Source organism: Crocodylus porosus, unplaced genomic scaffold (assembly GCF_001723895.1).
Source record: "Crocodylus porosus isolate Cpor-Errol unplaced genomic scaffold, CroPor_comp1, whole genome shotgun sequence".
NCBI lineage: Eukaryota > Metazoa > Chordata > Crocodylia > Crocodylidae > Crocodylus > Crocodylus porosus.
Window position 1 is genome coordinate 51,887,644 of NW_017728909.1, and position 11,263 is coordinate 51,898,906.

General features: G+C 43.4%; 1 protein-coding gene across 1 annotated transcript in view; it reads right to left on the reverse strand.

Moving 5' to 3' along the window:
* Nucleotides 1–11,263, reverse strand: part of BDP1 (B double prime 1, subunit of RNA polymerase III transcription initiation factor IIIB) — a 70,195-nt gene that overhangs the window by 51,284 nt on the left and 7,648 nt on the right. The window contains exons 2-8 of the mRNA XM_019532282.1: nt 9,367–9,476; nt 7,524–7,571; nt 6,928–7,071; nt 6,241–6,374; nt 2,656–2,750; nt 1,454–1,508; nt 650–793 (exon numbers count right to left, since the gene is read on the reverse strand). Of these exons, the coding sequence (XP_019387827.1) occupies nt 650–793; nt 1,454–1,508; nt 2,656–2,750; nt 6,241–6,374; nt 6,928–7,071; nt 7,524–7,571; nt 9,367–9,476 (730 nt within the window). The remainder of the gene's footprint in view (nt 1–649; nt 794–1,453; nt 1,509–2,655; nt 2,751–6,240; nt 6,375–6,927; nt 7,072–7,523; nt 7,572–9,366; nt 9,477–11,263) is intronic.

Genomic DNA, 11,263 nt, shown 5'->3' on the forward strand with positions numbered 1-11,263 from the left:
ATACAGCCAGGGCTCCCAGATGCATGCCTGCTTTATAAAACATCTGGGATCCCATAAGCCCAACACTGGGGAGCCTTTCCCTGATGTCAGGGCTCACAATGTCACAGACCTTTAAAAAGCAGGCATGTGAGCACTGGCTGAATGCCTACCCACTTTTAAATTTATGGTGCTCAGGGAACTTGACATCAGGGAGGAGGTCCTTGATATCAGGCTCACTGTGCCTGCACAGTGCAGCTGAGGATGAGGGAGCTGCTGCACAGCAAAGGTTTAGAGGCACCTGCACAAGTAGCAGGGGATGGGAAAGCATCTGAAGAAATCAACAATCACATAAACCACACCAAAATTAAAGGACCTTGACTGCCTGAGGCTAAATCTTAATATGAATTAATGAACAGCCTGTGAAGGTATAATTAACAGGTCGATTAGAACTCTTCAATTATTTATTAACAGGTCAACTGAAAAACAGACTAAGGAGACTAAACCAAAAGTAACCTGGATAGGTTTAGCATCTGATGAACTAGCTGTTGCCTACAAAAGGTTACACCTCTCTGAACCAGTTACTTTCTGATGTGCAACCCTACCCTATCTTCTGCCTAGATAGTATAGTCTTTCACTAGAGTAATAATACTGACAAAAATATTTAAAGTACCTTTTTCCTTTTTCCGAGCTTTTTGTGGCTTCTTTTCTTTTGATCTTTGACTTCTAATCACCTTTTGTTTCCTCTTTTCCTCATCTGCTAGAACTTTCCCAAGCAGCTGTGCAAAGAATTCGAAGTCAAATGGCCGCTTTTCCTCTGTCCAAATAAAACAGTGAGAAAAGCTGTCAATGCTGATAAAATGCTCTAAGTTTCTGCTTTTGTGAAATAAACAGTTCAGTGGATCAACCATTACATTTCATATTCTTCCCAGTCAGTTGCTCTTTCTGTATATTTTTCCAACAGTATTTGTACAGAAATAAGGGGGGGGGAAAAAATCACAAGTTTTGTAATTTAGTTTTTAACAGAAATGAAAAACAAATCTTGCATATTTAAACACTTGAACGATTAAGCAGCAATGAATATTCAATCTGTACCACAACTACAAATTGTGGACGACAATGTGCTAGGGACCACGACATACCGTTACTTCTGTGTAATATATAAAATATATACATAGTTTTGCAACTAAAGATTCTCAGAGCGCTCTACAATTGATAACTAACAGATCCTCAGCGCCTGTTTGAAGTAGCTTGCCCTCTATTTCCCTAGAGATCAGTATGATCAGCTTTACATTACATACCTAATTACTGAGTGTTGGACCTGAAATCAAACTCTTACTCCCAACTTTGCATAGCTTCTAAATTTTAAGTACAAAGCAGTAGTTAAAGAAACAACTGATACCAACGTTAACTTATTGACTAAAACAAATGAACAGCAAACATTTAATTTAAAAAAAAAAAAAAAAAAAAAGCTTACTGAAGGCTTTGTCTATCCTCCATCCATTTGTTTTTTCCTCACGTTTAAACTTGTTCTGGGGGTAGTGAAAAATTATATTAATCTTCCATCAAGCAAATTATATAGCACAGGACTGTCCCAACTTCTAAGACCCAGGGGCTGCACGTCTTTAGGGCCACACTAGTGGGGGACTGAAAATTGCATGGACCCTCACCCACCCACAAAAGGCTGCAATTCATGCCCATGCTGGCACTTCTCCCACTACTGCACCACACTCATGCAACCCTGGGCCCACCCTCAGCTTTTCAAGCTCCATGGGGATGCACTGCCCCAACCCCTGGTTCAGGGACAAAAAACAAAAGCTGGAGGGAGGGAAACCCTGGAGACTCTTTTTCAGGGAGGAGGGTGCAGAAATGACAGCCAGGAAGGAGCCCAGGGACTTCAATTTAACCTTTCATAAGTGACATGGAACCTGCAGGTTGCCTGTTGAACAGCATTGATATAGCATAACAAATGTTTTGAAATGTAGCAAACCAGGGCAACCTTTAGCTATGGCAGTGGTTTTCAAACCTTCCTCAACTCATGAAACCATTTCATACAACATTTTCTTTCATGGAACCCCTACCCTGGCTCTGTGGGCCACATGAGCTGCCACAGAGCAATGAGACCTGACCTAGCCATGACGGCACACCGCTTCCCAGCCCACTTTGCCCTTACCCATTTCTCTGCGGAACCCCTAATGCCCCATCATGTAACCCCAGGGCTCCATAGAAGTTTGAAAACCACTAAGCTAGCGCAAAGTTTGGCCCAGAAAACAAAGTTGTAAAATCAAGTCAGTGTTAGTTAAGAATACAACCTCATTATAATGAGCTGCCAGGTGACTGGGAGAAAAATTAAACAGTGTTCACACCATAATACAATTAGTCACAATGAAAAAAGAAATCTGTTCCCCCTACTGGGATTGCTAAAATGAGGTTGTACTGTATAATTTCTTCAAAATTAGCAGCAGGTAAACTGGTCACCATCATATCAAAATATAACAGAGCTATACTTTGAATATTTGCTATACATACATACTATAAATATTTTTACTGCAGAAACATCTAGCTTCAAAAGTTATTAACACCAAACAGATGACTGAAAAAAAAAGCAAACAAACCAGAAAAAATAATTACATGCTAGCAGTTGCTTCAGTTATTTCATTGTCTCCATTTTTTTTTTACCTTAATTTCTGATCTTGCTCTGTGAGGAAACAGCTGACCAATCAGGGAGAAGTCTGTTCCTACCATGCTGATGGCCAGGAAGAACATATCAGTTTCTGGGAAAAAAAAATTATTTAAAGAAGCACTGAAGACTAGTTGTTCTTTTTAATCTATATACCAAAAACTTCACCTTTAAAAGTAATGACAGATGCCCAATATATTCAGACAAATGGAGCTAAATTGTAAAGCAGCTTTTTTGATTCAGAGTGACCTAGACAAATTGGAGGACTGGGCCAAAAGAAATCTCATGAAGTTCAAGAAGGACAAATGCAAAATCCTGCACTTAGGATGGGACAATCCCATGCACAAGTACAGGCTGGGGGCTAAATGACTGAGCAGCAACTCTGCAGAAAAGGACCTGTGGGTTACAGTGGACAATAAACTGGATATGAGTCAGCAGTGTGCACTTGTTGCCAAGAAGGCTAATGGCATACTGAGCTGCATTAGTAGGAGTGTTGCCAGCAGATCGAAGGAAGTACTTATGCCACTCTATTCTGCACTAATGAGGCACTGGAATACTCTGTCCAATTCTGGTTCAGGGGCTGGAGCACAAAATTTATAAGCAGAGGTTGAGGAAACTGGGCTTATTTAGTTTGGAGAAGAAAAGACAGAGGGGATTCGATAGCAGCCTTTGGAACCACCCTTCAGGTAGTTTAAGAGGATGGAGCTAGACTGTTCTCAGTGATGACAGAACAAGGAGCAATGATCTCAACTTGCAGCAAGGGAGGTTAGGTTGGATATTAGGAAGAACTTTCTCACTAGGAGGGTGGTGAAGCACTGGAACAAGTTACTTAGAGAGATAGTGGACTCTCCATCCTTGAAAGTTTTTAAATCCAGGCTTGACAAAGCCCTGGCTGGAATGATCTAGTTAGCAATGGTCCTGCTTTGAGCAGAGGGTTGGGCTAGATGACCTCCTGAGGTCACTCCCAAACCTGATCTTCTATGATTCTACAGATTAGTTCATACATTCAAAGAGTTTCTGCCAAAGGGGCCTGTAACAGGAGCCCCTGGCTCCATGTTACTTTAAGGAAAATTTGCAGTGAGTAGCTGAGCAGGAGCCAGATGCAAAGGCAGGCTGACCATTAAGCCCAAAAGGAAACCCCTGTGCTTACTCAGGGTCACCTGACCAGAAGAGGTGGTGCTCCGAGGCACATAACCCCAGCACTAGGAGCAAAAAGGGTTGGTTTGGCCTTGCAGACAGCAGGGAGAGGAGGTTCCTGAGCAGGGTGGCTGCAGAAGATGGACTGACCAGCACCTAAGAAGATCCTGAGCTCCCAAAAAATGGACAGGGGAGTAATGGCTTGCAGGAAAGTTAAGACCTAGTGTGGTGAGAGTTTTGTTAGATAGCCAGTAGGGTTATGCTTATGTTCTTATTAAAATCAGTGGACCAAATGTGACCATCAGGGGAGGTCTGGAGGCCACAGAAGGATGCATAGCAGGCAGCCTGACCTGGGGTTGAGTAAGGGGCCCAGTGGGCCCAGGCTGGTGTGCTGCATTAGGCTAAGGCTGGGAGAGTAAAAGCCAGGGTCAGGCAGCCAAGCCTGGGGTCAGGGACCAAGAGCTGGAGCAGGCTGAGGCTAGAAGGGCCAAAATCAGTAGGAGCAGTCTGGCCTGGGGTCAAAGACCCTGTGGGCAGAAGCCTGGAGTAGCAGAACCAGCCCAGGCTGCAGTTAGGGGCCCAGAAGGCCAAGGGCTGAGAGAAGGCTACAGCCACCGTATGGGAGCTAGGGACCCTGAGAATGGAGGGCTGAAGTCAGAGTAGGCTTAAGCCAAGAAAGCTTGTCCCTTGCAGGCAGAAAGTCATGGTTTCCCACATTTTTCTCCTTTAAAGGAGAATCCATTTTTAAAAGTTTGCTTGCAACCCTTTTGTATATCCTTGCAACCCAGTTTTGGGTTGTGACCCATAGGTTGAGAAACTCTGGGCTTAGGTGGATTAGTGGATCAGACAGGGCCACCAGACCCAGTAGTCAATTTAAAGTAGCATCTGCAAGGCATGGAAGTGGCTGTAGGGGTGGAAGGTGGCCATGATTAGCCCTTAAGGTAATTTGTGTCGGGGGGGCACATACTTGGCCAAGAAGGGCCCACTTCATACATGAGGGCAAGACTGAGATCAGCTGGGTCCAGGAAGGACCTGCTGGACCAAGAATAAAAGAAGGCTCATTCTGGGGCCCTGAGACAGCCTCCCTTTTCGCAATCTAATTATTTCAAAGGTATGGCAGGAAAGAGGAAAGAGAGGGTACCCAAGGAGCTGGAGCAGGGCAGGAGCTGAGTGGCTACCAGGGAGCCGCAGAGCTGCCCCTGGGGCCCAATCTTGTCACAGGGCCATTAAGTCATCTAGTCTGATCTCCCTTACATGCTGAACCATTAAAACTGTACCTAGTGACTCTTGATTCAAAATTACAGCCAAGTTGCCAATATTTTACAAATTTTGCTAAATATCATGTTGCAAGTCAAGCCTTCTGAAACTAGTGTAGAGAACTCTGTGAATGTGCATGTGGGTACTTATATTTCATTGCTGTAGCTTTTAAAACCTACCAACATAGAGAGCTGATATCAAACTAGATTATCATAAGCTAACATACCAGTATCTGTTAAATTGAAGTTTACAGCCTTTTCTTTCAATGCACTGAAGCCTGAGTGATAAGTCATTTGTTACAATTAGTTTAATATTTACTTCATCTCATCTTACAATTAGTATTACTACTACGTTTTAAGTAATAATATTACTAACGAGGCAAAATGCAGAGAAATAGTAATGTTATTAATACATATCTATTAAACTGTCAGTGAAACCCTACATATTTTACAGTTAAATGAACACAATGATTTCATTAGCTCTGCAGACTACCAGATTAAAAATTACACAGAATTTTCAGCAGTCATTTTATCCATTCTGAATACAACAACAAAACGAAACAAAATGGTATACATATATTTTTTCATTCACAAAGTAGCATAGTTCTAACAAACAAACCAAAAAAAAAAAGAATCAGGAACTAATTCTTCAGCCCATAGGCTCTCAAAGGCACTCTTAGTTTTCAGTGCTGTTATGTGCCATATACCCAGGCTGAAAACAAACAGCCAAATTCTAGCAGGTGAGTACATGTTTTTGTCAAAAAGAGGGAGGTGGATGGAAAGGGAGCATGCAAATACACTGTCAAAAAGAATCCAATACCTGGATTCCTCATAACATGCCATAAGGGTTGCATGTAGAAGTTATTAGGAAACGCACATTATATTGTCTCCAGCTTGCACATTATGACACCAATATGACACCAAATTCTGAAATGATCTTCATCCTTATGTCATACTGGCACTTTGGATTTGCACTAAATGCAAATGGATTTCCAGTTCCTCATTTCACCTGGGATTTTTTCTGCTCATTATGCCCCTAGTCCTGCAAACACTTAACTTCATACACAAGGGTGTAGCTGTTGAGATTTACAAAACTACTAGACTGTGCCAGGTTATACAAGCATAAGTTTTTACAGGATGACCACCTCAGTCTTCAACAAACTCAAAATACTGAAATTAGGAATATGTTACCTTTATTTGACCATGGCTTGGTGTAAAAGCTTTTCCTAAAACTGGAATATGTAGTTGTAGAGCCACGCTCAAAAATAGGATCATTGTCTTCTACAACACTTGGCCCTTTAGTCCTTAAAACTTCCACTGTTAAACTGAAAGAGAACAGAGAAGTCAGAAAATATTTTAAGTGCAATTAGGAACAATGAAGGTACAATTGGTGTTCATTGAAAACCTGAAAATTAAATTCTCTATCATACTTGGAGTTCATACTTTGGCTCCTAAGGTAGATGGGGAGTTGATGAGATTAGCTTCATTAAATTACAATTAGATTCCTATCTATATAATGTTAATAATATATAGCACAGACAATTAGTAAACAGAACTTGAAGAGTCCAATCATGGCTAAACTTTCCAGAAAACTCTTTTGCAAAGCCACACAAAACAATTTTTCATCTCCCACTGGCTCCACTTCAAATTTCTTTACCAGGAGAGCTCTAAAAGAATTTACCAACAAAATCCTCACTCTAAAAATGTATCATGGAAAATTCACAATCTGATATTGCAACATGGAACTAATATTCTTATGTGGAGTTGAGAAGCCAAACAATGCAATTTCTGCCAGCCATTTCTCCTGGTTTCATTCTGGAAGGCTGATAGTAATTCTGAATTATTTACTGTAATGGATTCTGTCACAGAATCTTGTACCTTTCTTCATCCAGAATAATTGAGCCATCTTCTGCCACTTTTACTCGAGGAACTAGAAGCTGATCATCATGATTCTCCTCCTCATCCTCTGCCTGAGCAACTTCCTCTTCATCTTCAGGAACAGGAGCACTCCTCTCTTCTGATCTACAGATTTGAAAGATTAAATGTTCAACATAGACCAAGCAAGCTGTTTTCACCAACTGGTATGGATCTACTAGATTACTCCATATTAGTCATTCACCAAGAAATTCTATAAATATTTGACAAAGTGAAGAGAATTCCATAATCTGATGCAACATAAATGGATTGCTGAACCCCATAGCAATGGTCAAAACTACAAATAAACCTTATATTGACAATAGGCTACAGTAACCTTCTTTGAATTACACACTCCCTCTCTCAAAATTATTATTAAAAACAAAATATTACCACAAATAAGGTAATCTATTTCAAGAACTGTAACTGAACAGCTAGCTCTTTATATTCTGTTCCTTGGCAAATAATAAATAAAAATTGCTTACTTACAGAAATAAATTTATCAGAACAGTCCACTAGAAACTAGCAGACCAAAAGACTGGAAACACACACAGACTTACTCTTTCATTTGGCTTGATGCAGAAGTTTTTTCGTCTATTAGTGAAGACCTATTAAAGAATACAAGTGTTAGGGTAGCTTGTAACGTTTATGCTTAAGGTTGCTTGTCTGAATGGTGAATTATAGTATTATTTAAAATCTTCTTTTATATTTTGCCTTATTTATCCATTGTTTAATTTTTTTGTATAGGCCTCATTATTATGTGAACTTTTCATTTTAGCGGTGTCTGCAATATCAGCTGCCCTTGAGCTATTCTTCCAGTTTATAGACTCTCACACACAAGCTTATGGCCTTGAGCTTGCTCATATTTTGTTTTTTCCTTTTTATTACTGTGAAAAGTTTTTCTAACTTAACATAGTAAAAGCCTTGTTACCAGCTCAAATTAACTGAACTTGGCACTACTCAGAGGGATGAAACAATTGGATATGTTAATGGAAGGTGAAAAGAGGAGGTCAATGGACAATGCCCAGACTAAGACACTAGAAAAAGACCAGATTAAGAGGTATATATGTGATAGGTCTGTGGGAACAAACAACTATGCGGAGAGGATAAAATATGGCCAGTATGCCCACTGCAGGAAAACCAGTCAACAGTACCCACAAATAAAGAGTCAGAGGAGTGAAGTTGAAGAAAAGCAAAGAAGCGGGCAGTGAGAAAATTAACTGTGTGTTATCATAAATCTAGCCTTCAATACCTGCCTGGGTTGTCCCAAATGAGGACACACCCTCTGCCTTCAGGAACTAATTGGTCACCTCTGCTGGGCAGACTAACATCTGGGATTGGGCGAGACCATTGTACTAAACACATTTTCTCTCTGTATATAGAAACTGCTAAGATAACGTTTGTTGTATTAATAAAGCTAGACTTTAGTTGAACTGATATGTTTTTTTGTATTTCACCCCATTTAATGGTTAATTATGTTTAAATGATCCCTTAGTGCTATCTGGTGCTAACGCAAAAGACACAATAATACTTACTGATCCACCATACATTTGTTCAAAGAGAATAATCGTCACCCCCCTCTCCCCCCCCACCACACACACACTCTCTCTCTCTCTCTCTCTCTCTCTCTCTCGTCTTACATAGAGCAATTCTCCTGTTGCAAAGAACTCTGAAAGACCGTAAGAGGTCACAGTTTTGACACTACAGATTTGTATTTGAAATCTCTGAATTTATCTTGTGAATCATGTGCAGGTATTTACATGCCTAATAGTACTAATATTGCATGGTACCCTTAAAAGGTGCTCACAGCACACCAAGATGACTTGGCACCCTGTTTAAGAATTATTGCTTTATATGTTCATGCAGGACCTGGAATGCAAGCCCACCTCCTGATTTGAATACTCAGCAGGAAATAGAAATGCAGCATGTGAAAGCTTAACGTGTCACTGCGCGGTTTCTGTTCTAAGGATAAACAAGACTGTAGACTTAAGGACTGATCTAAGAGTATACAACAAAAGCTCTGTCATCCACACCCATGGGGCACGGTGGGTGCCAGATAACCAAATATGCTGGTTACCAGAGAGGCCCAAACAGGCGTCTTTGCCTGTTCACGCTGCCACCGTTCCTGCCAGGTCAGTATGCTGGGTGACAGGCTGCTTTGCCCCAGGCTGTGGGGGCTCAGCAGCACAGACTACTTTGCCCCAAGCTGTGGCGGATCAGCGAAACCGGAAGTGCCATGGTAGGACACTTTTGGTTTTGCTTTTGCCATGTCAACTGACATGCTGGTTAATAGAGCATGTCTGTTTGTGAAGTGCCGGATAACATGGCTTTTGCTGCATCTCATACAGATTAAATTACTACAGAGAAAAATAATGCAATGAGGAAGGGAAAAAGATTACTTACTTCATGGGATTGTTTTGTGGCAGGAAGTATATCAAGTCTCTCATGGTCATTTTGGAACGATCTGCTGCAGTGACACCTTCAACCACCTTCTGTCTGGATTTCCCATGTTTCTACATATGAAAAAAATCATATATTTTGCTTATAATAGTCACACAAGTACTTTTACCTTTTAAATAAATGTTTTCGCTCGATCTGAGCCTTCAAGAGGCCAAGAAGCGATGTCTTGTCTAAATTTAATCTAAAGCTACAGTAATTTTTCATTTTACAGTGCTCCTTAATTCTTGCGAAGAAAGCAATTCCTGCTGGGTTTTGGAGAGATTTCTAGGCTCTTATGAGGGAAGAACACAGTCTCATAATTAGGGGTGCACTGATAAAGAATTTTTGAACCGAGATCAATGGCCGATTATTAACAAGCCATATCAGCCGATACTGATCCAACTGTTGATATGCAGACTGGCAGCATAGAGGGCAGTATCCAACTGGTAAGTCGGTTGTGGGGGAAAGGGGCATTGGGGTGGGGGCATAGATTAAGGTTCATATTGTGAAGGAGAGAGTGAGGCTGGGGCAGTTGCAGGCACAGGCACTGCCCAGCCAAATCAGGGCAAGGTGCAGGATAGAGCCATGAGCAGCTTGTCCGGGGTGGGACTTCCACTGTTGTGTGCACCCCTGGGGTAGGCATGGGGAGCATGTGCCCCCCGAATCTGTGTGCAGCAAGAGGACGGGTTTCTGCTGCAGGCAGTGTTGGGCTTTTCCCAGCGGGGGGGCTGGGCAGCATCTGCCCGTGTCCCAACACCACTCCCTCCACCACAGGAGCCTCGATCTGCCCCACCCCACACCCCTTCCCTGCCCCCACCAACAGACTTACCAGCCAGATGCTGCTATCCAAGCTGCCAAGCTGACCACATGCATGCTGTGGCTATGTGCATGTAAGTGGCATTTTCCAGCAACATACTGACATTCAGTGCCGAAACAATATGGACTGATGTATTTGGTGCACCTCTACTCAAAGCATAATCACCTCTACTCTAATTCAAAGCATACTGGCAACAAAGGCAAAATGACTGAAAACTGCTATACTCTAGGTCGGTGGTTGTCAACCAGGAGTATCCATAGCCCTAGGGATACTTAAAAGGGTCACAGGGAATATGCAGAACTCCGTGTGCAGGTGCACAGCCACAGCAGAACACATGGGTGGCCAGGATGCAGCTTGGTCACATGAAAAGCAGCCTGGTCCAGCAGTAAGTCTGTTGCTGAGGGAAGGAAGTGAGGCAGGGGCTGCCCAGCCCAGCCAAGGCAGGGGACTGAGCCACTGGGGGGGGAGTGAGGGGGGGCTCCTGGCACTATGCACACCTGGGAAGGCACTGGGGCAGGTGCCCCCCAGGTCTGCACACAAGGAGAGGCTGGGGCCACACTGGGCTCTTCCTGGTGGGGGCTGAGCCTGGCTGTGCTCGGGGTGGGTGGTGGTGGCACTGGGAGGGGGCTGGGGGGCTACAGCCCACCCCCACAGCCCTGCTCCCATAGGCTCCCACAGTAAGGGAGGGAGTGGGGCTGGAGCAGGGGCAGACACTGCCTAGCCAGGACAGCCGTACAAGAGGCTCACCAAGGGGGTGCAGGGAAGGGGGCCAGCTCCCGCCACTGCAGGCACCCTGGGAGGTTATTGGGGGCCCGTGTCGCCAGATCTGCAAAAAGGGCATGGCAGGCTGGGGCCAATGTGGGCTGGGGCCAGGGGAGCACTGGGCTGTTCCCAGTTCAGGGTGCTGGGTCGGGCTGTGCTGGGAGCAGGGTTCAGGGAGGGAGCCACAGTGAATTCTGGGATGGCTGCAACCCCCTGCAGTAGCCCCCCTCCCAGCACCACCATCACCTGCCCAGAGCACAGCCCAACCCAGCTCCCCCCACC